Genomic DNA, 26,730 nt, shown 5'->3' on the forward strand with positions numbered 1-26,730 from the left:
AGTAACTTTAATTCAGGCACTTCAAAGAAAAAAAGGCTATGTGTCCTGAATGGCAAATGCTGAAATTACTAAGCTGTGGTTTATTGTAGACATGGCCATTTAATCAAGGTAAGCTTTATAAAGAGACTGGTTATCTTTTAATTGATCAACAGATACAAGTGGAAAAAACAGGCCATGTTTGGAGCTTGCAGACCTGTCATTCAGGATCTTTCTCAAAGACCTGAAGAAGGAGTTGCAGTGCACTCAGATTGTCTATTTTCTCCAACTAAATCAGATTGTCTAATAAAAGAAACTACCACCTCCTATAATTTATGCTTTGTAGAAAGTACTTATCTAGGGATGTATAGCTCCACATGATAAATTTCACAGCAAATGGAACAGCTCTTCTCAGTAACAAGAATACCCATGAGATCATCAGACTTGCAATGTCTTCCAAAGTCAGCCTAAGTCATTACAGGGAAACTGAATCTCCAGATATCTAACAACAATGTCCAGCAGAATAAATCTAAGAATTTACATTTCATTTGACACACTATGCAGCCACACACCTGCCAATACCAATATCTAAACTCTAAATCACATGCAACCTACTCTTCATGACACCTACAACAGCTGGTCAGGAGAAGACACAGAGCCATTGAGAAAGGAGCCATTCCAAATGTCAATTACACTATCATAGGAAGTGAAAAACAGTCACCTTTTTTTTTTTTTTCCTCAGAGAAAACACACAGAAATAAGGCAACTGTTATTACTACTGAGAACCAAAAACCAAAGTTATGTCCTGTATCCAGCATGACAATTGTCATAGCTTTTCCAATCACCTTTATTTTAGTCTCTGTTCCTTCAATTGTTATTAATTTCTTGTTTTAATATAAAACTATTTGCTATTTTAAGGTGCAGTTTGAATTCTCTGTAATTTTTTCTCATATACAAACTCAGACAACTAAACCTAACTGATTAGTAGTTGTTCAGAATACAGAAATCTATTAAGTGATGTTATAACCCAAATAACATCTTGTGGAGTCTGCTTTTGTTGTAAAACTTTACAGAAAAAAGGAAAAACATTAGCAGTATTATTAATTAGTTTTATTTCAACCAAGCTGCAGAACAAACTTAAAGTAAGGAGGGAAGGGTTATTGCCTCACTTCACACTAAACTATTTAGTCATTCTTAATCAACAATGGTATCAGTGGCAGGTAAGAATATTTTCACTATGTTAGAACATCTGCACAGTGGTGAGAGAATACATTGGACAGCGTACCAAAGCAGTAATGTATCTCCCCCTATATATCTGAATCTTTATAATACTATGAAACTTGAAATACTCTTTCCTAAATGGACATATTATTCAATTTTGTCTCTTCTGGTAGACACATTTAGCAAAACTAAGTGTTCTTAACAACTGTTCAAGTTTTATTAAAATGGGATCTCTTGTACCATTTACATGAAGACTACATTGTTCTTTATTTCAATTCTAGTTCCTGAACAATGGTCTTGAAAGATGAGAGTACAATAAAGGCATGAGGGTCTGCAGATATTCTACACATCACCCTCACAGTATAAGCTGCACTTTGGAAACCTCGCAACAGTCAAAAGATATTGACAATATTACATAATATTAATCAATAAAAGAATTCACTTTGGAATGCCTTTGTAAAATTATTTCTATTTTTATATCTCAAGGATTATTGCTGTACTCAATTTAACGATTCATTACTACCACAGAAATAAAATGAACATGTGAGGTTAACAGCTATAGCTATTAGGTGTAACCTAACCAGCGTTATACTGCATAATTGATCTACTTTCTTCAAGAATAATATTCAGGAAAAGGGAATTACTACTACCATCTCTATAAATAGCACAGAAAGCCTGGGGCAAGTGTGTGGGATAATAGCAAAGACGAGAGACAGGAAAATGGGAACGCACCAAGAGTTTATTTATAAATATCTGGGAACTCATTGCTTGGCATCATGTAATGTCTATGCAGTCTCACACTGATCGAACTTTTAGACTGTGGCTCTATATTTAAGAATATAAAAACTAAGAATGAGCACACTAGACTTCTGACACTCTTCCCCAAAATGAATGTAGCTCTTTCCCAGTTGAAACTGTTTCAAGACTGTCACTACAGGGATAAGATTTCCAGAGTTTGTTCACTGTACAAGTATTTAAGTTTGTTCCCTGTACAAGTATTATTCTGATCCAGTGTTGGCAGAACTTCAGTGTGGTTGAAATGACAGCAATCACTGTTTAAAGAATCATCTTAACCACTGTACGCACATCTAATTCTATCTTCAGCTTTACCTTCTGCAACCATCCCAAGTCAGGCTTTGATGTTCTTCTGCCTCTCCAAGAGCACTCCATCCAGGTGGCAGGCCCAAGCACATATTTCTTTCAGGATGGAACTCCCCAAGTCCAGTTCAGTTTTAGATATTGTCCCTAGGTCTCACTCCTCTTGCCTTCTATCTCGCAATAACATTCAGCAGCCAATTGCCTCTGAACAGCTGGAAAAAAGCAATTTCATTTTCTCTAACCTCCTGTTAGCAGGAGGCTACCACCTACTCTGGTAACAACAAAGCTGTCTTGTGGGCTGAACCACAGTGCCATGAATGGGGACAACTGGGGGACAATCACAATTCTAATTGAAAGCAAAATGCCAATATGGCAACAGCTGATTTTACTTGCTGCTTGTCCATTTCTGAGAATTTTCTCCTTGCTGCTTGTCCATTTCTGGTTTTAATGCTGTTTTGCTTACGTAGCAGAAGATGTCCCTTAGCAAACTGAAGAATCTTGAATGCTTATAAAGAGATTTCCTGGAGGTGAAGAGCTCATACGCCTGAATACTTGTGGGGTTTGGCATCGTGTTTGTTGGCCTTTCAAACAGACCACTAGTTGTAGTATGAAATAGAATCTTTCCACAAAGCTTGCCTTTTTGTCCTTCAGATAAAGCAAGTCACATAAAACCCAGGACTTTCTGAGGCTCTTCAAATTATGTCTTAAGATGCCACATCAAGTCTGATCCATAAGTCTATAAAGCAACAAACCAATGAGCCTGCATTACATTAATGAAATTATATTTTGCATTTAAAGACCTTTGAAAAAGAAGTGACATCAATATGGACAGCTTTATTTGTATTCATCTCACTACATTTTGTTCTCATAAATTTCAATAATCCTACTCTGTAGCTGCCAATTCAATGACAGGGTTTTTCTAAGCCTTTTAGTAATACCCCATATACTTTAAGCAGTCTGGTATCCTGGCACCCTCTTCTTCCCAACACAGAATTGATACTTGCAGATGAGAACGGTTGTTTGTGTCACATATTTTATGGGCAGCTGTAATTCTTCTTCAGAGAACTTCTTTCCAGCACTGCTGGCATAAAGCAAGCCTGCAGTTTCTACAAGAAATCTTACCAGCTTACATTCTTCTCCCCATGGCAGCAGGTAAAAAGTATAAAAACACAACATAGAAAATATGAGAAAATAGTGTATTAGGTACATTAGTACTTTCTGTTATAACCTCACCCTTCATACTGGGTTGAAATTCAGAGGCTGTAGCTTTAGTCCTCAGGTCTGCTAAGCTCCCCACTCACCTCCCATCAATACTGCATTGGTGTCTCAGTTGCCTGTCTGCAAACACTGGACAGCAATACTTTTTCTTTCTGCTTCTATCTTGTCTGTTTTAGATGCTGAGGCTTTAAAAAGAGCTGTCCTTCACTGTTTTGGCACAGCAGGGTCCTTATCTCAGCTGAAGGTTCTTTGGTGTAACACTGATCACTACAAGCAGGAGTCATGCCTGAGAGAACATTATCTTGTTTATCTCCAAAAGTAGAATAACATGGTTTTAAAGCAGCGACATACTTGAAAGATTGTACAAAAGCCACTAAGTCGATGCTGTGGTACTTCCTCCATGTATACACTAGAGAAGCCACTGAATAAAAACATCTTCAAGAACCTTACTTGTTGCCTTTCTTGTTTGGGCTTGTCCCTATTTCTTTTATTACACATAAACTGTCCAACAATCCATATAAACAGCAGTGGTTTGGGCACAAAGGTTATGATTGCTACAGAGAACAAAAAAAAAAGTATCTTTAGTTTACAGATGTCATCTACTTCCTGAGTTAAGAAGAGTGAGGCTTTTCTGAACTTTAGCATTGCTGTGGCAGGTCATGTGTCTCTTCAAATTCTCACTCTGAGCAACTGGAAGCAGATAATATCCTGAAAGTATTTCTTTTGAGATAAACAAATCAAGAATAATAAAGATCAGAAAGAGGAAAAATGGAGACTCATGCCCAAATTCCAATTTTTTCGTTTAAATCAAGGACTGACTGAGTGCACAGCCAGGCTGTGAATCCATCTTCAGCCAGTATAAATTACTGGTTTGTATAGTCTGAGCCTCCAGGATAAACAGACAATTCTTAAACAATTCATAGGCAAGCCAGTCTTCCAGGCTTTTCTGAAGCCATTACCTTGTCCTGAGTCTACCTATCACCACCTCAGCATATGTACACCTACAACACAGCACTGTCAGCCATCAAATGGCATGGAATGAAGTTATTTTACCCACTAACAACAGAGATAAATTTATCCTCAGAGGCGTGGACTGAAGGCGCTGCTTAGATGCTGGCTGTAGAGTAGGATTCTTCTTGAGCGTTTTCATCATGAAAACTCTTCATTGTTAACTCCTCACAACTCAAACAAAGCTTCCTCTACTCTTGCACTTAAATCAGAAGGGAGTGACTTTCTTGTGAAGAAAGTGAGAAAGCTAAGAACTCAACAGGATAGAAATCTTTAAGAAAAAAAATCAAACCCTACAATATATGAAAGACATACTGCTCAGTCTGTTCTCCATTGCTAACAGATTAATCCTGGAATGAGAGAGAACGTGGAGACAGACCTGTGATTCTGATGAACAGGGAGAGTGTCCCAACTTGCCATCCACATACCAATACATCTGCCTAAACCCCAGGGATACTCATCTTCATGGCTTTCAAAGTTTAAGGATTCAGTAGGTCAAACTACTGGGTAAATTTCATAGGCAAATGATAGTGGAGTGATCCTAATAAATGATAGTGGAAAGGATTCAACTATGAGACAGAGGAATTCTGGTTTGCTATCAAACTCCAGGTCCCTGGGCTCCAGATACTGCCAAAGCCTTCCTGCTTGAAGCCCCCTTGGTTGAGAAATCAGCACAAGCACAGCCTTGGAAAAGATGGGTCTCAGAAAGCAGCATTGTTATTACAGCTACATCATGGTTTGTATTCTCACAGGGAAAAGAGTCCCTTGGGGCGTTTGTAAGAGGCTGGAAGGGCTTGAAGGCTGCACCATATTAGCAAGTAATGATCTTACTAGAAACTGAACATTTTGGTTATTCACTGTTGCCGAGGGCTGAGTAGAAATTAAAAAGGGTGTGAGTATCCTCTGGAAAGGCTTTGGAGCAGAGGCTGGGCAGCCCGCAGGGAGAAAACCTGGGAGAGGCACAGCGTGGGGTGCACACCTGGGTGGATCCATGCTGCTCCCTAATGAAATGCTCCTGCAGAGAAAGCCAAGCCCCAGGACCAGAGGTGCAGCTGATACAGGCACCGGAACACGTGTGTTCACAGAAAGGCTCAGAGTAAGGACTGTGCCCACCCATTACACCCAAACCAAACGGCAACAAAAAAAGGCCTAGCAAGAAGTTAATACCCATAAGTCCTGGTTTCTTTTGCTAAAAAGCAAAAGGTTGTAAATATCAGAGAAGTGAATGTAGCATTTAATCTGTATTACCTTCTCCTCAGCAACTTTCAGGCTTTTCCACCACATTTATCCTCTAATGTCAACTTTCACTTCTCTGTTTATCCAGACTGCAGTCACTGATTTGCAAAAGCATTACTACAGTACAGAGCAAAGAAACATAACACTAATCCATACTATTTTTTTTTTTTTGGTGGTAAAAGAAAACTGAGAGAATATCAAGTCAAATGGGCCTGCTTGACATTACAGAAAAACCAAATAATAAAACATTAGACCAAAACTTTACCTCACCTCAAGACAAGTACCTGGGAATATCCCGCATCATTTTTAAATGAATAAAATTTGGTTTTTTCTAACATTTATGTTTCCAATTAGCCATTTTATCTCTTCAGCTTCCAACACAGCACAGTCAAGTACTTCTGTAGCTTTGCACTGATTTGGGGCTTAGGCTTCCTCTTTTAGAACTTTTAAGTCTGTAACAAAATGCATTTCTAGCCTGCCTCACAATGGTGCTCTAAGATAAGGAGGCAGCCCCACTTCCACTGCTGGAGACAACCAGCAGCAAAAGGTAAAAGGCCTTTTCAGCAGTAAAAATACACTCAGCTAGCCATGGGCACAGCCAGGCTGCCTTTTTTCCCCTACAAATAAAAAAAAAAAACAAACCCAAAAGCAGCCACCTAATTAATTAGAAGGAATTAACAGAAAGCATACACTGCCAATTTAACAATCCATTTTCATCACTTTATTTTCTGAGTTTTACTTGAGGGACGATGTGTGCATTTTGTCCTTTCAAAAAGTCTGCCTTTTTATTATGATTAAGCACTGAAACATAGCATATTTACAGCTAAATTTATTGTCATATTCAGTCTGGAATTGGCCATTTGGCTGACTAAGTTGTACTACACGAAGGCACCGTGACATGTACTATTAAGAAATGAGAAATGGCAGATGGGCATTTCCAAAGAACCATCAGCTTTGCAAATGGCAATGCTACAGCTGAATACCATCTGCTAAAAATAGTTATCAAAGGTGAGGATCCAGGCTTAACATCCTGCCTGAACATGCTGGAGCATTTCCTCCCACTTTGGGAAGAAGTTTGCCATTTCCAGCAATACACTACTTCATATAATAATTTTAGTAATAGCATTGGCCAAGATATTTCTCTCAATTTGAACCTTCTTTTGCTCTGGTGTGCCCAAACCACTGCTTCTCATTTAGCTCTGGACTGTCAGAACAAGCAGCCCAAACACATGTACCCAAAACTACACCTAGACTGAAAACTAAAGGACGTCTAAATGGAATTTAAATTAAATCAAAAATGAATGAAAATTTAATTTAAAATATTTTTTTCAAATATTCCTGTATCAGAGTAAGTAAGATGTTGCTTGATATGGATGGTGTTATATCAAACAGTAGTCTGTAATTCCAGGTCCGTGGAGAATCCTTTTCCAAGTCCAGGGACCCTCAAGTTGCTTCACAGTGCACCACACCACTGCAGTTCCTCTAGAGTCTCATTGGCTTCTTTTCTGCCTTTTTTTGACTGCTGTTTATTGAGCTCCAGGTGGCTACACATGGCAAGGCCTCCTTCTGGTAGTGACTGCCCCCCAAACTGCCCCCCTTAGCAAGTGGAAAAGGATGCAGTACTTCACTGAAACAAGCAAACAGGGAAGGAGGTCTTGCACCCCAATTAAATATAAATTTGAAAGGAGAAGCATTTAAAATGTGAAATCCTTGGCCTGTGTGACATGTCCCTCTGTTTCCATAAGGACTACCACAGTTCAAGAAGCAGAGGTAGAACCTGGCCAGTTAAGAGACTAAACAGTTCTCCAACCAGACATTTTGAGGGGAACTACCCATCTTCTTGCAATGCAAGGAAACAAAGAAGAAAACACAGTATTTCACCTAGAAAAAGTTTGGGATCAAAACTTAAAAGCCAGCCTTCTAGGCTTGAAGAAAATCCTAAAGAGAAAGCATTCTTGTTCTAATCACTGATCATGAGGCCAATGGAAGAACTATGTTGTGACCAAAAGCTATCACTCTCAAGTGGCAACAGCACTTCCAAATTCATTTTCACAGTTTCACACTCTTCTGTAATTCTATTAAAGTTTTTAACCCTGAAGAGGAGACTTCCAAACAATGCAATACTATACTTTAAACAGTACTGTTGAATTCTACTGAATGTCACATATTTAGATGGCTAACTCTGAGAGACCATGGTTATATCTTCTTCCATGTACTTTTGCTGAGAATATTATCTGTACTCCAAAAATTGCTTACCCTAAATAAAATACCTAAGGAATACAATGGAATATGATCTGTTAGTATCTGTGTGCTGAGTAAGGGGCATTGCAAAAAAACAATCTGTTTCTCACAAGAACTAAGAGACACTCAGAGCTGTCTCTGAGTGACACGGTAACCTTGAAAATTCATAAAATAAGAATGCAATTGTTAAGAAAATTGCAGACATTTTAGTAAGGCCAGACCAGTTTCATGAAGCAGATGAAAACAAAACTGGAATAGAGAGGGGTGAGAATTCCCTGCTACATATTCAAGCTGAATTTTTAAATGAAATGTTTATCTGTACTTGAAAATCATGCAAATAATGACAGCAGCAATGTGGGAGATCTGTATTAATGTATAAATTAATTTTCAACTGTTTTCAATATTAATTACACTATATATTTAATATAAGACATTTCAAACCAGTTTTTCTATTTTACATTGAGCCTCAATTATAATTCTGAGGAAGAAGGCTACCTTCAGCAGCAGATATACCAGTTACAGATCAGTTTTGCTCACAATAAGGAAAACAACCTCAGGGGATTGCTGATTTGGCTTTGCCCTATTTTTGGTTATTCTTTAAAATTACCTTTTAAATATGATTACTATCTAAGAGTGGCAAAACTGTTTCTTAAAATACTTGCATACTGTGAAATGGAAGAATGGATGCAGCATTTCTGTAACATTAAAATATTTCTATACAAGTTGCACAGACATAGACATGTGTCACACCCCCAAAAATAAGATGTCTAAACAAGGCCAAGCTATAAGGAAAGCAATGGAGTAGTATTCCAGCAAAAGGAGAGTTAATACTTTAAACACCCACGACTCCTAATCTATTTTTTATCAATTATTCCAAGAGCTCAATAGAATCTACTTAAGCACTGAGATGATAGAGTAGTACAGGTGGGTTACTAACTTTAAAAATGTACATTTATTATCCAGGGAACCAGCAATAAGAGCATCATTTTTACAGAAAAGTAAGGCTGGAAGTGCTCTCATGAAGTCCATTCCACTGCCCCAGGGCAAAATCAACCATACATAAACCATTCCTGACAGATATTTGTCTAACTTGTTCTTAAAAACCTTCAGTGACAGAGGCTTTGCAACCTCCCTAGGCAATCGGCTGCAGTCCTTAACTATCCTTACCATTAGAAAGATTTTCCTAATGTCTAACCTCAATCTCTCCACAACAGCAAACCTGACTGTTACTTTGTGCTCTATCCCCAGCAGAACTGGAAAACAGTTTCTATTACTTTACTCTTTACATGAAATTTCCATATATTTTTAAATGGTTATCACATCTTCCCTCACTCTCCCATTCCCTAAATGCATAATGGCCAACTAGGTCACATGCAACCTGCTGGAGCAATTTATCTGTTCTCCCATGTAGTCCCCTCAAGGAGCCTCCCTGTTCTGGCACTGCCACCCCTGCACCAGAGACATCTCCACCCAAAACGCAGGCAGTTAAGCAAAACAAGATGCAGGGAGAGAAGCCAAACTCGATGGCAGCCTCGGAGTTTGCCTTCCTGCAAAGAAAGGTCCCACACAAACCAGCAGAAGTCACTGTGGAAGAGATGTGAAGTGGGGAAAGGTATTCACCCTAGAGAAGGGCAGATGAAGAGAGGAAGGGGTGAGTCTAGAAAAGAGGGAGAGAGGCTCTTACAGAACCTGGAAATAGGTTGCACTTAGTTGTCTGGAGTGGGAAAGGTCTGGAAACAAAGGTGAAGGAAAGCAGTGAAAAGCAGGAAGATTACCAGAAGAGTAGGGAATTTGGAAGATAAGTGAAACCAAATGTACAAATGGGAAGGGATGAAGGAGCTTCAATACAGAGACATGGGAGGGGATGTTGGCACTGATGGGAGAAGAGAGGTTGGGACCACATGAAACACAGGAAAAAATGCAGCAGAAGTCCTGTGTGCCAGGAAATACAGCACAGAGGTGGGGACACTGGAGAAGCTCCACCAAGTTATGTTTCTATGAGCATGACAAGCTTCTAACAGATGAATTCTCTTTCTCTGCTACAGCAGGGCCTGTGGGAGTGCCAGCCAAGCTGAGGAGCAGCTACGTGGGAGTAACCTGGTCTCTCGGGATATGGCCCAAGGTCAAGCTTCAGTGACAATGACTTTCAGACATAAGGCTGCGAGGGATTACAGAGAGATTTGAGGGTGCCATCACTTTCACAGGGAAAGGTGTGAGGGAGAAGATATGCAGCTATGACAGAATGGGATCAGGAGATGACAGGGAAAGTCAGTGCTAGATTGAAGGACAGCGGCCCACTGCACAGAGCCTCTTACTATTTATTCTGGTTTCCATAGTGCCAGAACTAATAATCCCTCCAGCACTGCTGAGGGTCACAGGGCAGGAATGCCTCTGAGTCAGCCCAGGTCTGACAGAGCTTGTGCTGAGATGGAGTTAATAAAATCCTGATGAACCTAGGCTGACCTTGCAAGGTCAGGAGGCTTCATACACTGATTCCTAATCCATCCCACAGTGTTCCCATTATCCTTTGATCACCCTGGATGTCTCTGTGCCACACTCTCCCCAGTGATGGAGGGCAGACTTCAGAATCACACTGTTCTCCTAAACAAGCACTCAAAACACACACTAGTGAAGGAAGTGGTTGATTTTAAAAACAGACCTTGGCTGTCCAGAATTGCCACTGCTGTTATCCCAGCACTGGGAATGGCCAGTGCAGAAGGTGCAGAACTTTGTGGGCAAGCGAGAAGCTCCTTCTGACCATCACACCAACGCAGTGCTGCGTCACGGCCACATCTTGTCATGCCCCTCAGTGCATCAGACATGCCCTGACACAAATCTGCGCTGCTGCTGGCAACCAAGGGAAAAAATCCTCAGGAAGTTTCAGAGTTACTGTTCTAGTCTGAAAAACACCCTTTTTGCAGTTCCCATGGGTCATGCTGTCCAGACCTCTGGCCATTCCTTCTGCTCTTCTCTGGATGCTTCCAACAAGCCCACAGAGCACTGCTCAGAGCAGAAATAGTACATCAGCCACATAAATGCCAAGTAGAGTGGAAAAATCATTTTGCAGGCAGACTCCTGTCCATATATTCTAGCACAATGGCACAGACTTGTTGATTCATGGCCATTTTCTGAACTCTTGCAACTGCCCGTCTGTTTTCTGCAGACCTGGTGTCTCTCTCTACCAGTTATTCTACATTTTGATTTGCACAGCTGATTATTCCTGTTGATCCACAATTTAGAACTTGTCCTTGATGAACTGCATCATATTTATTTCAGATCAGCTCTCCAATATATCACATTAATTTTGAATTCTAATCCTGTGCTCAGAGGGTTTACATCCTCCCCCTGGTTGGTGTCATCTGGAAATTTTGCATGCAGATTCTATCATCTAAATCATTAATTAAAATATTGAATATTTTCTGGCAATCTAGGGCAGAATCCCACTTGACAGATCCTTCTGGTTTGACTGTAAATCACTAGTAATTATTCTGAGAAGAGCATTCCAGCCAACTGTGTACCCACCTTTAGCCCATTGTGCCACCTTGTTTATGAGAAGCTGAAAAGACCTCCAAAAATCAAAATACACTATTTCTCTGCTTACAGGAAAATTAGGCTCCACTGACAAGGCACCTTCTGGGGAAAAAAATCCATGCAAATTCATTTATCGTTTTATTATCTACAGGCTAATTATTAAAAAATTCAGTTGTCTATTTGATTCAAACTTTTTTCCCCAAGAATATAAGATAAGCTAGCTACTCCAGTGGGGACATGGAAGGACCCAGAAGAGTTTATCCGTAGGCACAGTGTTTGCTCTTTCACAGATTTTTTGAAACTAAACTGTCCTCCAAATGTTCTCCAATGTAGCCACTAATTGTTCAGAGATTGCTTCAGCTATTTCACCCAATATTGAAGAGATAATTTAATAAACTCCATCTTGTTCTAAAACACCCATTATCCTATCTCATTAGTTTATAATCTGTTCTTTCCTTGCTCTAGTTGGAATTCTTACCTTTCTCAAGGTCACAGGTCTTTTCCTGCCACTTGATTCCAGATCAGCCTTTTAGGCAAAGAACGATACAAAAACTTACATGAACTACTCAATCCTCTCTGCACCAACAGGTTAAAAGTTTTTTAACTGACATTTTTTAATCTCCTGTCAACTAGTAGCCCAGAAACTCAGTCTCCCTCTTATTACTACTGAGAATGTAGTATGTTTCTTTGTTATCATACCCTTTATTAGTTGTACCTTGTTCTGTGAACTGGCCTACCTGATTTGACCCTTGCATTTTTCTCATCTTCTTTTACACTCATCTCCAGTAACATATTGAGTTTCTACCTTAGGTATGAAGATTATCAGATCATATAATTTTGTCTCTTCTTACCATTTTTACTGGAATGCCTTTCATCTGGCCATTTTTTACTCTTTATTTTGACTGGGAAGGAAAAAGTTATTTCCTTTAAAAATTGCCAGAATTTCTCAGATTTGTATCCCAGGAAACATTACCTATCAGTTCTGTGAGTTCAGTGCAATATACTTTCTTGCATACTATTGCTTTGTTTTCAAATTCTCTCTTCTCACCTTCTGAAATGACAGGCTCACTCTTTCCTGATTGCTACCACTCAAATTGCATTTTACCATCATAGGCTCAGCCATCTCTTTCCTAACCAAGCCTAGGAGCACTTCCCTTCCACTGCTCTTTCTACACTCTGTAATCCTGAACCTGTCATACTCACATGATCTACTGAATTCAGTATTTAGCATGTAAAGTGGAAATATTCTAAACCTCTGCTATTGTAATTTGGTAATACATGATAAAATGACTGGGTGAGCCCATCTCTTGGGACAAGAGCCATCTGCAAAAAGGGGAATCTTTGGCATCAGTGCCAGTAAAATGAGCGTACAGACAGGATCAAAATATCTCCTAGCCATAACTGCAAACCTTTCCAGGTAACAACAAATAACAAATGGAAAAGGAGGTTTAGGAAATACTCTGACCATGGCTGCACAGAGGCACTGTCCTCCCAGGCTTCTTTTACCAGCACTCTGGTCAGCTGTAAATTGAAATTATTCCTCTGATGTTGCAATAGCTGCAATCACTTAGCATGTCTAGATTCAGTGTTGACACCACACAGGCTTCAGATATCAAAGCTTTTTTGTACAAATTAGCTCCCTTCTCGTGCAGCCATGCCCCCTCTGCTGCTAGCAGATATTGTTCTCTCCTATAGCTAAACTGGCACTCCAACAAAACAAAAGGAGCAGTACAGCAAGGATCAGAGAAGCCACCATATGCACCTGCCACTATATTCTTATTGCAGCTCTTAAATTAGCAAAACACCGTCCAGTGGATTTCTCTGAGAAATACATACCTACCCACTGTTTTTTATTGCTGTGTACATCATATAAATCTAAAAAGAAACAAGAAAGATCTCCAAAAAGTAAATATAGATATCAATTTGATACAAGTTGGAAGTTTTCTCCTCATACAAAGGAAATATAATTCAACCTGTTTCTTTAGCAAGTCTCCTGAACGTTTGGTGCACCTTAATGTTTAATAATTCTTTAGTACGACTGCCAAGATTTGAATATGTTCATCAACATCTTTACCTAAGGGCAATTCCAAAGGAATATAAGAATTTCTTACAGGAGACCAAGCAACCTTCATGCCATTAAGTCTCCAGAAGAGGTCTGAATCTGCTGGGTTGCACCACTGTGTGACTGTTGCCCTGGGCTTCCAGGGACCCCAGTTTCATCTCTCTGAATTTTATGCAGCTCTGCTTGCCAGGTGTTTTCCATCCAGCAGCAATCATGAAACCTCAGCTTTCTGACACACCCCTCCCCGAGCACCCTGGTCACAGTGCCAGCTTCTGGGAGCTAAGGGGCAGCAGACACTGGCAGAAGAGTGTAAAACTGGACAGAAAGTAATATATTAATGTAAGGGTGTTAGAAGTAATAGGGTTTCCAACAAAGGAGAGAGCCAGGTTAAGTAAGATAGCAGATATCCTCACAGTTGGGAGTTTTGGTGGAAAGCAAAAGAGTGACAAAAACTCCTAGGAAAGAGCTGAGGACTGGCAGAGAGCAGCAAGGACAAGAACAGCAGAGGGGAGCTTTTGGAGTGTGCTGCTGGCTAGACAGAGGAAGGAGAGCCCTGCGGCTGTCCCAGACTTCACCTCTCCCATCAGCACTGGAGCACATGTGGAGGAGAGCTTCCTGTTTCCTCTCCTTCAGCACATGTCTCACTGACACACACAGAAACCAGGCTGTAAATCAAAGCAAGGCAACAGAGACAGTTCAGAGCTGCACCACCACTCCAAACCACTGTGCTGGACACAGAATCACACCCACTGCAGCCAGAACTCCTTCTAAAGGCAAATATTTTATATTAGACAAATAAATGTCTCGCACATCACTAGTTTACACTGTGGTACTAATCCCTTATCTAGACCTACTAAAACAAAGGCAGTATCTAGTTGATTTTCTGTGCATTTTTTGCTGCATCTGAGCTGGCTGGCAGACATGGAAATGAAGCAGCAGGATCTGCTCATCCTCTTTTCCTCCTCCCGCCTCTCAAATCAGAAATTATCCCATACAGGGAAAGCACTAAATGAACTCCTGCAGACTTTACACTAGAGGGAGCTTTCCTCAGAAAGTCACACCACCGTGGCATCCTCTTTCTCATTACATTTTTCTTTAATCCATCTACAGAGAAATACACTGGACTGAGGTGAAACAATTCCCATATAAATCCTCCAGTTTAGCCAGTTCAGGCACTGCAGCAGGCCATTGGGGAGGAGGGGGGAGTACAGAGAGGGTGCCTAGCAAGGTCTGCCCAGAGATGTGCTCCAGCAGACAAGATAAGGCTCAATACTGACATGTTGCTGAGAAGCCTCCTGATATGAACCATGTCTATCCTGCAGCCTCACCAAACTCCTATGAGGAGCACAAGAGCAACTTAACAGACTACATTTTATACTATCCCAAGAGACCACTCATGGTTAAGCTGTTAATGAGTACTTTAATGAGGAAAGCTGAGATAAACTTTCCCCAAGGCTCATGGCCATCCATTACTGAAAGCAGAAACATGGATAACTGTGTTCCTCGCTGCTGATACAAGTGTTGAACTGGTCTTCAAGTGAATTGGTTCAAAATACTATTTAAGCTGAAAGTACTACAAGATGCTAATGACAGTCAGGACCTATTCATTTTCTAAACTCCAGTAAATCATCCCAAGAATATGAGTGGAATTAGAACAGAAATCCTTACCTGTGAAAGCATTTGTGGCCTGAAAACCAGCTTCCTGCATACTGCTCTTCCAGAGAAGCTTGAGATTCCCGTCTCAACCTGTCCTTACTGGAGACAACTGCTGAGCCTGTTGCTGTCAAGTCACTTCCATCTTAGCTCGTCAGAGTCCATTTCTTTCCATTCCCGTATCTGGCACCATCCAGTTCCCACCTGTTCCCAGGTCTTCCGATGTGTAAGCAGAAGGGATCTGCACTGAAGCTAAGGAGAAGTGTTGGACAGTCCCATCAACCAGCCAGCCAGAGGATTTGTGCCATGATGAATGTGAAAATGAAGCAAATCTCCTGTCAAGACTTCCCTTCCCTTTTACAATTAAGTTCTAATCCTGTGTTCATCCAGCACCATTTTTTCAGGTCTCGGCCAATGGTGATGTTCAATTGTCTCTCCTCTCTTGTGTTCCTCTTCCCTCAGGCAGGCTCACTGAGAAATTAAAAAAGAAGAGATTATGTTTCCTGATGACCTGTAGCAACACTAAAATTAACAGACTCCAGGGAACAAAAACCCAAAATACATTATCAGGGATTGATTGTACACATTAAAGGAGATCTTCAGAAGGCAAATCTTGCGATTTTGCTGAGATGCAAAGTGTGACCACACAGCTCTTTGAAGTGCAAAGAGGAACAGTGCTGAGGGTGTCATATGCATCTCTGAGAACATGATATGATTTACATTTCAAAAGCCATATTTAGCAGAGATGGAGGCAGCAATACAATAACAAAATTGCAGTTAAAAGAAAAAAGGAAAAATACTCAAGGCTCTCAAGTCTAGTCTATTCAAAACCACAGTGAAACTATTAGCATTTCATATAGCTGCTTCCCTCCTTTTCTGGAGCAGGAAAAGAGAGAGCTGTGTGCCAACACTATATATGCCATTCTTACAGTCTTCTGCAGTTAAAAACCTCTGCATTTCTTCCTGTCGATTAACAAACTTTGTATGACGCTGTAGATTATCTTTTTAAAAAAAAATCTCAATTGTAACACAGGTGATACAATTCAGATGCCTTCAGACCTTCAGTGAGGTTGGTTAAAAACACCCACAGGCTATGCAGGCAGAAAGGTGGTTACATTTTACTTGATACTGCTACTTCTATACAGCATGGATACTTAGAGCTCACTGAAAATTACAGCTTGTTCCAGGTCCAGCTTTGAAAAACTAGGATAAAATTACTTTAATGGGATGAAGGTGAACAGCAGACAGGCACATGTTTAAGGAGAAGATTATTTTAGAAAACAAGGAAGAAACAAAAATGGACTTGGAGAAAAACCCATCACTCCCCAGTCATCCTGTTCCTCGTGCAATGATGCTCGGCTCAGTATCTCCCAGCTCAGTGGCACAGGCAGGTTGAAAATATATCTGTGATGCTCTTATGACCTACTAACGGATTTTAGATGATGAGTCCAGCCAGGGCTTGCAGTACAGGATTGGACCCAAGGTCTACCTGCTGGAGCAGCCCTTGTCAGAGCATGGCAGTCCCAGCAGCCGCTGCTTTACAGAACATAGCAAGAGCCAGCTCAGTGAGCTGGTGGCAATAACTCAGTGCTTGTTCCCCAGCCCCACGCCACCCTTGACCCTACCTGCAAGACTGGAGATGAGCTTATGCCTAAAGCAAAGCCTGAATATTCCAGAGAGTCCAAAACTGCAGAGAAGATGCTCATGCTCCTTGGGGTACAGTCAGTCAGGCCTCGAGGGCTTCATTATTGACCCACCTTGGGTGAGGGACAAAAAGGATCTCTCCTCAAGTGTGCCACTGAAACCAAGTGAGCCTGACACCTGATGTACGTCATTTTCCTTGCAACACATTGAATGAAAGCTCGCTGCTAGCAAAGATGAATCTCAATGGTATTGCTTTTCCCCCCAATTTCGTAATGCCTCTATTACTGAAGAACACATGTTTTTGTCTCAACACACAGCACAGGAATGACTGATTAGTTACTTGTATTCAAATCTAGTCATTTGCATTCAAATCAAATAAGGTTACAGAACAGATTTTAAATGTTTTTCCCATTTCTTACCCAAACATCTCAACCTAATAGAGAAGAAAGTGGAAATAAGGGAGAAAGAAAAAAAATTATGTGTAGTATCTTTTATCAGAAAATACTGCATAAAAATTTTAGAATAGTGTTTAAAAAGCCATTATTCCTGAATATTATATAGGTCCTTGAGATACTTTTTCAACCCTTTGAAGTTGTCAATGCAACTAATAACAATTTTATATGAGGCTATTTTATTCTAAAATATATATAACTGAGCAAGTATAATATACATACACTGAGGCCTATAGTTCTTTTGGGTCTTAACATTATATAGGTGGATGCTGCACTCATTTCCCAAGCTTTCTCTCTCGAGGCCTGAGTTCCCTCTGTATTTATAAGAGGAGGTCCATATTTGCATTTACAGTCTTCTAACTATTGATTCTGGTTTATAAATCCAAAATTTTGATGCTTCTGTTTTCAACATTTTTATTTCCCATCTTAAAGATGCTCAAGAGATGTGCAGTAATACATCTCTTGAGAAACATGGATAACTGTGTTATCCATGAAAGGGGAACATCCAGGGAAATTCCCCTTTTTTTTTTATTTCTATATATTAGATATAATAAACTTCTAATTCTTAAAAGTAAAAAGTATTTTCACTTTACTGAAAATTAATAATTTATTAAAAGAATAATTATTGCCCACATCTTCAACAGTTCTGTTAAACTAGTTAAGAACCCAGAAGTGCTGAAGAAATGCTACAACACAGGCACTTTGAGTAACCACTGCTTCTTCAGATAGAAAGATATAATTTTATCAACATTACAAGAAACTGAAACATTTCAAGAGTTTATTCAGACCTTAATATTTAAAGGATAGTGCACTGCATCAGGTTTAAGTCCTTCCTGAAGGACTCAAGGTATGCTGGTATCTCTTGATTGCCCTAAGTGAGTGTTTTCTATCACTGCAAAAGTGCTCTTCTTCAGAGCCAGATAACAAACTCAGAGGTGGCTGGCAGGATGGAAGGAACTGGAGCAGGATGTTGGGGCAAGCCTGTGCAGTGCTCAGCACTTGCTGGGCCTTGTCACAATTCAAAACCAAGTTCACTGCTTATAAAATGCTCCTCCCTTACAGCTACATGTTGATCCTTTTCATTAGGCAGACTTTAATCAGTCACATTTGCACGATTTCAGGTTTCTCAGATTATGAATGCTTCCAGGTGAAGATGACAAAGCAGCCCAAATGATACCACAGCAAATAAGGAAAACTGAAAATTCTACTTAAAATAGCATGTAGAGCTACAACCTTTCTATTGTACTTCACATTATCCAGAATGATCCATTATTCCACTAAAGCTGAGCTTATGTTTAAAGGGAGGAGCTTTATGTTTGTTTCCAACACACTGGCATGTTTGCATGCATGGAAAGGGTCAGGACCTCTGCTGACACATTTCAGCATGGATCAGCCAACCCCAGTGAAGCCATGTGTTTATCCTTTTCTACCAGAGTGGTGCAGAAATGCTGAACCAACCTGCTTAAGGGCCCAAAAAGTAAAAATACCTATCCAAAAATGAGAGAATAAACAATACTGATAGAAGTATAATAAGGTGTGATCTTTGATGTAACTTTTTTGCAACCTGCAGAGAGCCCAGTGGGAACTGATTAGCTGTCAAGAGAAAATGTGGACTAGAAAGAACAGAGATTTTCTCTTTGCTCCATCTGTTGCCTTCCTTCCAATAGCAACAAGAACTCTGCTTCCACTTCTGCTTTCATTCATCTACTCTGCAGTGTTTTGTAAGTCTCAGAAGCAAACCAGAGCAAACCATTGTGCTGTATTAATACGTAGCTGTGCTGTAAGGATTTTTGACTACTATGCACTTACACAATGGAATATCTAGAAGAAAAATCAAATCCACTAGTTTTCATCCTCTCCACTTTTCTCAGATTTGGTCCTAAGAAAGACACCACCATCTAAACCTCACATGAATTGCAAACAGAAAGTATGTTGACTATTTAACACCTTATGTGTCTTACACATTCTCATGGTATATTTAGCTGGTAAACATGTTATTTCCCTTTTCTAAACTTTCAAAGATGCAAAAGGGTAACGGTAAAAAAAGATTCTGAGGGAAAAAAGTAAGCAAAGAGTATAATTAAATTCTGCAATAATATCTACATTTTATGAAGTATTATGCAACCATCAGCCAGGACAAGACTGGAGGAACTTGCTCTGAAAGAAGAAGTGAAATATTGCTTTTTCCAAGACTGATATTTCTGTAACATCTTGAAAAACTCAAAAGCACTGCCTGACATGTAAATGCTGCAAATTGGTTTTTTTTTTTTGTTTGTTTGGAGAGGGGATTTTTCCATTTCCTTTCACTATATAAAGTCTGCTTCTCTGGCTCATGCTTTGGTTCCCACACAGGCTTGAAGAACTCACTCAGTGTGTTGCCAGAAGAGCTACATCCATAGGAAACACTTCCTGTGATAGCCCTTAGCATCCTTTGGGATGCTAAAGGACAGCATATCACTAAGGTGTACAACACATTTCCTAACAGGAACATCTGTAGAGGGAGCCCAGGCATTCACATTTTTAAGAAAGTTACTGGACAACTTGTGAGCTGTGCTTTAAGTTAAATTAACCAAGGAAGGACTCATGCTTGGATTTCTTGCTCTCAGGTGAACGAGTGTAAAAGGGGACAGAGCTGGAGCTACCCTGCCCTGCTGTCACTGCGGTCCCTGCCGAAGGAGGGTGCGGCAGGGGCAGCCCCCAGCGCAGCTCGGATGCTGCCGGCACCGCCCCGCCCCAGGGATGAAGGGAGGGCAGAAGCACGGCGGGCTGGGATGGCAGCATCGCTCCAGCCCAACGGGAGATGGAAGCACATCCCCAAGGAAAAAAGTCTTCGGGCTGAAACCCACACAAGTACTGAACTATCAGCATGCTTAAACACTTTGCTGAATTAAGGCCTATACTTCCCATAGGTTAAGGCAGCAAAAACTTGGATATTTCTCTAAGAAGTTTCCAAGTAGAAAAACACTTCCAACATTTTTTTAATTGTACTGTTTTTTTCAAAATATCTTTTAAAGTTTGCAAAAGCCATTTAAAATGAAGCTCTTGCGCACACATATAGCTCACCTCTACAGCTCCTTTTGGATTTACCAAGTTTTCCAAGCTTTGTTTTTGCTTCTCACGGAGATTCAGAACTAGATAAATTAACAGCAACCAATTATACCCAATCTTTTTCAGTGGCAAGGCCTGCATTTTACTGTGTGATCCTAATTTATTTTATTTTATCTACTTCAATCTATAATTTCTCTTCCTTCCAAGATAGCACTGCACCAGTGCTAAGTAAATCCTGCTTCTTGGGAAATACTGTGCTCCATAACTCAAAGACCACTTAAAAAACTGAAGGCAACTTTCACAGGAGACCATACACAAATCAAGTAGAAAACCAGATGTTTGAAATATGTTTATCCAAGCACATCTTTCTCTCTCTCACACACGCATGCACACATATAATTTGGTTTTACTTTCAATCTTCAATATTTGCATAGGTCAGTTGGGACTTTTTAAACAGCTGCTGTATTTTACTTTTTTGGTGCATTTCAGCAACATACAAAATGAGTTCAGATGTTATGTTATACACATTTCTATTCCTACAGATATTATCAGATACTCTTAAGCTTGTCAAGGAATTCTGTCCAAGCTTCTTCTTACTTCTTTTTTGTTACAGCACTCCCTAAATTGGGGGAAATGGAGAACAAGCAAAGCAAGGTGGTCTTTTTTATTAGCTGAAGCAGAAAACAGGTCTTGAGAAGAGGGCTTATGGTCAAATCCCAGCAGTATTTTTCCTAGCCTGTTAAGAAAATGTTCTATAAAGCAAAATATATCTCAAACACCAGCACACACTACAAAAAACATTGCAGACAAGATCCAGTTAAAAATGAAAAGGATAACTGTTTCAGTACAGACACTTCTCCTCCTCTTCCTCCTGTTTGTTTCTTTCTGGAGTGGCGCAACAAACTGAAGCAATGGCAAAAAATTGGTCTGTCTGGTAACTTCATGCTGAAGTAAATAGCCTCTGGTAACCATGTAGAGAGTATTATTTCCCAGAATCACAGAATATGCCAAGCTGGAAGAAGAATTATCGAGTCCAGCTCCAGGCCCTGCACAGCACCATCCCCAAGAGTCACACCATGTGTCCGAGAGCACTGTCTGAACAGTTCCTGAACTCAGGCAGCCTTGGTGCTGTGACCACTTCCTTGAGAAGTCCTTTCACATAGGAATAAATCCTATAAATAACCAACAATGCAAACAAACATGCCACATTCCCTTCCATTCATCTTGTTAAGTGAAATAATTGAATCCTCTATTTTCTATCTCTGCAAACAAACTAAGAAGCCATACATTTTATCATAGCTGTGCTGACAGAATGCAGTCAGTGGAAAACTTTACTAAGATCTCCATGGCAAACTACTCGATTTGGATGAGATAATTATTGGGAGAAATTGTACAAGCCGTGTTATGCAGTGCAAGTAAGAAGATTGCATTGTTTATTTTTGCAACTTAATAAAACTATAATTATCAGAATCTGTCACGAGAAATTATTCATCATGCTGCTCTGTGAACCTGACCAGTCAAAGAAAAACTTGACCTCTGAATTTTTATTTGCCAAAATAACAAAAAGGTAGTAAGAGCAGAATCCAGTCTCCGTATTTCTCCAGAAAGGGTCACTATTTGAACTTGCAGAAAGCTGGTAAAAGCGAAAATTACACGGACCAGTAATTGAACAGATAAAGAAAAAGATGACAAATTTTTGACTGGTGTTTCTGTGACTTGTTTGGGAAATGAGCCGTAGACAGAAACCATGGGAATCCTGCATTTCTCAATAATTTGAGTATCCAACATCCAGCTACAATCCAAAAGGCATTTAGCAACCCTGCACACCACTGGAAAAACTGTGTTTGTTAGTCACAGCTGCAGAACCTGACCATCCTGACAAGGAGCAGTAGGACAGGGAAGTGACTCATTTAACCCTGGCATGCCACAATGGATGTGTGAGCAAGGAGGGGACACCTTAGGAGAACACAACACAGCCACTGCTGCTCTGCTGTCAGACCATCATCAATGTGGAGCTGAGCATACGACGAGACACATTTGTCTCCTTCACCACTCCCACAGAAACCCATGGCTGCTTCAAGAAAATCTTTCTTCTGGCTCCCTTTCACCTCATCCTGAGAACCCACCACACAGACACACTGACTGTATGCTGTTTACAAGCTCTCCATTTGCCAAGTTCCTGGTTTTTTATCAGCCAACACAAGCTCCTCAAGCTCTTTATCTAGGCTTTTAGATGTAACAGGAGCACATGGTTATTTGCCATCTCCGTGCATTTCTATTCCGTTACATAATAAAAGCAAATGGGCAGTGCTTCTTTTCTGGAGCAAATTGCAGTTATGTCATACATGCCCATCATCCCCAGAAGATCCAATGTCAGGCTTCCCCTCTCCACTGACAGCATTTTCCGCACAAGGGCATCACATCCACCAAAAAAAAAGGTGCACAGATGATAGCAGCTTCTCCCACTGCATTGATTAGGGCAGCCAAAATGTCTATTACACACAAGGAAGATACAGACACACATACCTGCTTGGCACAAAAAAGTCAGACTTGTGTGGATCTAGCCAAGCTGCACTTTGTTTCTGAAGGCAGAAATATCTGCACATTGTTCTGGAAGGAAAACATAGAAGACAGTATCTCTCATGTGAAAATCTCAAGCGTTTTATGGACACAGAACAGCAGAGTCCTCCCACAGTACAAGGGACCATGGAAGTAAAATATATGGGAATCAAAAAATTCAGGGGATAATAAGAGTTACACAAAATTATTCCAATTTCTATCAAAACACGGGGTACAACTGAAAAGGCACAACACTGCTCATTTCTACAAATGCAAAATGCAGAAGAGAACAGTTCTAATTGTAACAAAAAAAAGAACTTATGCTGAAGAGACCCTCGGGGTGAGGAAGCTGCTGGAGAATGAAACCACTGTCTTGGAGTACAAAGCTACTACCTGCACAGCACTGGGGTTTGTTGTGCACAACTCTGGGGAATGAGTGTGCTCAGCCAGCCTCAAGAAGGACATAACATCTGTGCACCTGGGCCATGACCAAAGCAAATCCTCTTCTGCTAAGAAGTCAAACACGAGTTATACAATTGAATTAGCATAAACTGACACCACAGTATTTGAAGAAACACTGATAAGAATGGCCTAACTTTCTGGAATGCTGAATCAGTCAGTGCAATTAATGCCCATCTGCTGGGATCAGCAGCTGTTCAGGAGGGCAAGGAAAGTAAGAGGAAAGTCCACTAGTATTTTATGCACATTACTACACAAAACTAGTTCTAGCTTCCTGTGAATCAAGCCATACCACAAAACTTCGTTTGGTTTATTGACAGTGTCTCAGGAGCCAACATCATCTGCATGCTGCGTGAAGAAATGCAAATGGAACATTATCCAGACAAGAAAAACCCAATTTGAAGAAAATGTTGACAGCACTGAGCACATCAGCTACAGGGTGTTCCCAGCACTGCTTGCAGCAGCACAGGAGACACAGGCAGTCTGTGCAGTGCAGACTCATGTGTATGCCTCTCCCAGCCTGAAGAAAGCGTGCAACTGTTTCTGACTGCACAAATCCACTTTACTTCCAGTACCACAGAAAACTCACAGAGATGTATGACTGCATCCAAAGGGACCCTTGTTACAATAAATACCTAAAACTTCTCCTGTAGAATGACACCAGACTTTAGATGACAGAAAATCCATGAGGTTTGCTGAAGCACACTCTACCAGCTTTTTTCACACTAAACTACAACTACAAGTAGTTTGCTGAAGCACACTCCACCAGCTTTTTTCACACTAAACTACAACTACAAGTAATAAGAAGTTTAAAATAAGTAATAAGAGTTTTAAATTCCTGTTTGCCTCCATTAAGATCAGGTCTCCATTTTGACCAGTATCTAACCAAAGTGGTAGGTTTATATTTCATCTCCATCACTACATTATGGCTGAGCTCTGAACTTAATGGAACAATTCAAATGGATCCAAACCATTGCTTCAATGTGGTCTCCTGTTATGTTATGTTGCTCTGCTTTCCAGAGCATCCACTTGAATGTTATCCTCTGAATGACACTAGATAACAAGACTAATATGTATCAGAAGCCATATCCAAGCAAAACTTTCTCCTGTGTCCACAGTGGTTTTGTCCATGCCAGATTAAGGAAAATGAACTTTGCCTTATTACTCAATAATCCAGATAAAACTGAAGAAAGTGCTCTTTCAGCATTTTAAAGGTGTGCTGTTGAGCCCTACAGTCAATGGGGCATAAGAAATTGCCTCAGCAAGTCTTAGCTACAACTAACAACACAAATTTACTCCAACTCTCAACACATAAATGAGAAAAGGAACAAACTAATAGGTTAGCATTGCTTGTATTTTTCTTGGACTTGGTACATTGGAGTTTGTATTTCTGGGCATGTTATCTGATCTCTCTGGGCTTCAGATCAAGTCACTAAAGTACATTTAACTTCTACCTGTGGATCAAGGAACTATAAAAAGCTTAGGGAACAGAAGTGTTACTGCTAAAACAGACAGAAAATGCTAAAGCAGAGCTTTGATTAATTTGATTTTGTTCTCAAGAGAGTGTATCATTCTGCCAAAACCCAAACCAACTCTATCAGCACTGTAAAGTCATGCAAAAGAAAGAGTTTTAACTAAGGCAGAGTCAATGATTCTTTATTTCCAGGTAATACCAACATACACACTCTGCTTCAAGTCTGGCCTTCTTCAAAAAATCTATTGGAAAACTACTCCAAAAACTCACCAAAATTCACATGAAAAGCACATCAAGGAAGCAGTATCCTGAGGTGATCAGCTAAATCTCATGTCCTAGAAAACCACAGTTCGTTCTCTCCAATTCCCCATTACTCAAGATACAAAAGGAAAAGAGGTTATTTTCTTCCTGTGCTTGAAGGACAGCTTTTTACATAAACAAACTGCATAAAGGCATGGGAAGCAATGCTGTTACCAGTTAAATCTGTGAGATTCCTGAGAAGTTCTTGCTTAGCACAAAAAAAAGAGAAATCTCAACTCACTCACTTCAGCTTTAATTCATGAAGCATTCCTAATCCTAACTGGCAAAACCAAACAACTCATTAAGAACACCATGTTTGTGTTTGTGCAATGTAGTGCCTTATCTATTTTCTGCCAATGTTTTTTTTAATAATAGATATATTTTAACATGGCCTTGTTGTATTTTAAAAGCACTCTTGCTATGCTCACGTACAGGGTCTGGGTGCAACTGAGGCCTGTGACTGCATGGAACTGTAGAAGTGTGTTACTAACACAATGCTGACAGCACCTCCCTCAGTAACAGCGAGGGGAGGTTGACCAAACAACTCAACAACTGGTATTCTTATGAAGGAAAATTGGGCTGATTTGTTTTTTTCAAGCAAACATCCCATTCAGCTGTTCTCATACTCTCCATGCACACCATCCCTTAGCTTTGTTTTGTGTTTTACAACAGCCTTTGAAGTACAAACCCACAACTTTTACTTTCAAATGTCCATGAGATTACATGTGCGGTATTTCAAGGCTACCTGTGAGTCCTCTCCCCCAGCACCACAACTCTCTGCAAGAAAGACAGATTCCTATAGGAAGGGCCTGCACAGTCGTAATTTATAAATAACTGTAATTACAGCTTCACAGCCCCAAACAGAAACACTGCAATCTCATATTAGAAGAAAATAATGATCTCTGCAGATGAACAATCATTATCTTCCTTGTTAAGTCATGGAGCTGCAGCTTTGTATTTCCCAGCTGTTAACCTATCATCAGTCTTACCATAAAAAAAGGAATACTTTTTGCCTTTCAACCCCATCACCCCCCCTTTAAAACAAGTGGAAAATTTAATGAGAGTCTGACTTTGTGCCTTTGATAATTAAGTCTCCAATATCATGAGATTTGTTCTAACAGGAGCATCTGCTTGCTGCATTGCAGCCCTACAGCTAAGAAAGCATTGGACTTATTAATAAAATACAATAAAGAACTGAACATCTGGGTGGGAAAGATTCACAGAAAGGGAGAAGCTTGTTTTCCTCTCAAAATATTTAGGAGACAGCAAAGCTCATCCAAATAAAATGTAGTTTTTCTGTTGAGGAAGCAGCTGGAATCAATGATGCTGATTATTCTTATTGCACTATATCCTGCTGTAAGAAACAAACCTATTTAGAGGAAACAGAGGGGAAAGCAGGAAAATCCCTCCTGTAATAATCTACCACATAGTTAAAAGCTCCTGGTAGTGCAACCCATTGCCATGCCCGAGGAACAGGCAGATGGGTATACATAAGTTCTTTCTGCGAACAGCGCTGGCAGAAAAGGGCTTCGTATCAACACTTCAAATAC

General features: G+C 40.2%; 1 protein-coding gene across 1 annotated transcript in view; it reads right to left on the reverse strand.

Annotated features, from left to right (window-relative positions):
* The window catches only part of LDLRAD4 (low density lipoprotein receptor class A domain containing 4), a 273,393-nt gene that overhangs the window by 156,478 nt on the left and 90,185 nt on the right, over window positions 1-26,730 (reverse strand). The window contains exon 3 of the mRNA XM_059857624.1: window positions 15,260-15,715. Coding sequence (XP_059713607.1) covers window positions 15,260-15,299 — 40 coding nt within the window. The 5' untranslated portion in view covers window positions 15,300-15,715. The remainder of the gene's footprint in view (window positions 1-15,259; window positions 15,716-26,730) is intronic.

Source organism: Haemorhous mexicanus, chromosome 1, assembly GCF_027477595.1.
Source record: "Haemorhous mexicanus isolate bHaeMex1 chromosome 1, bHaeMex1.pri, whole genome shotgun sequence".
In the NCBI taxonomy this organism is placed as follows: Eukaryota; Metazoa; Chordata; class Aves; order Passeriformes; family Fringillidae; genus Haemorhous; species Haemorhous mexicanus.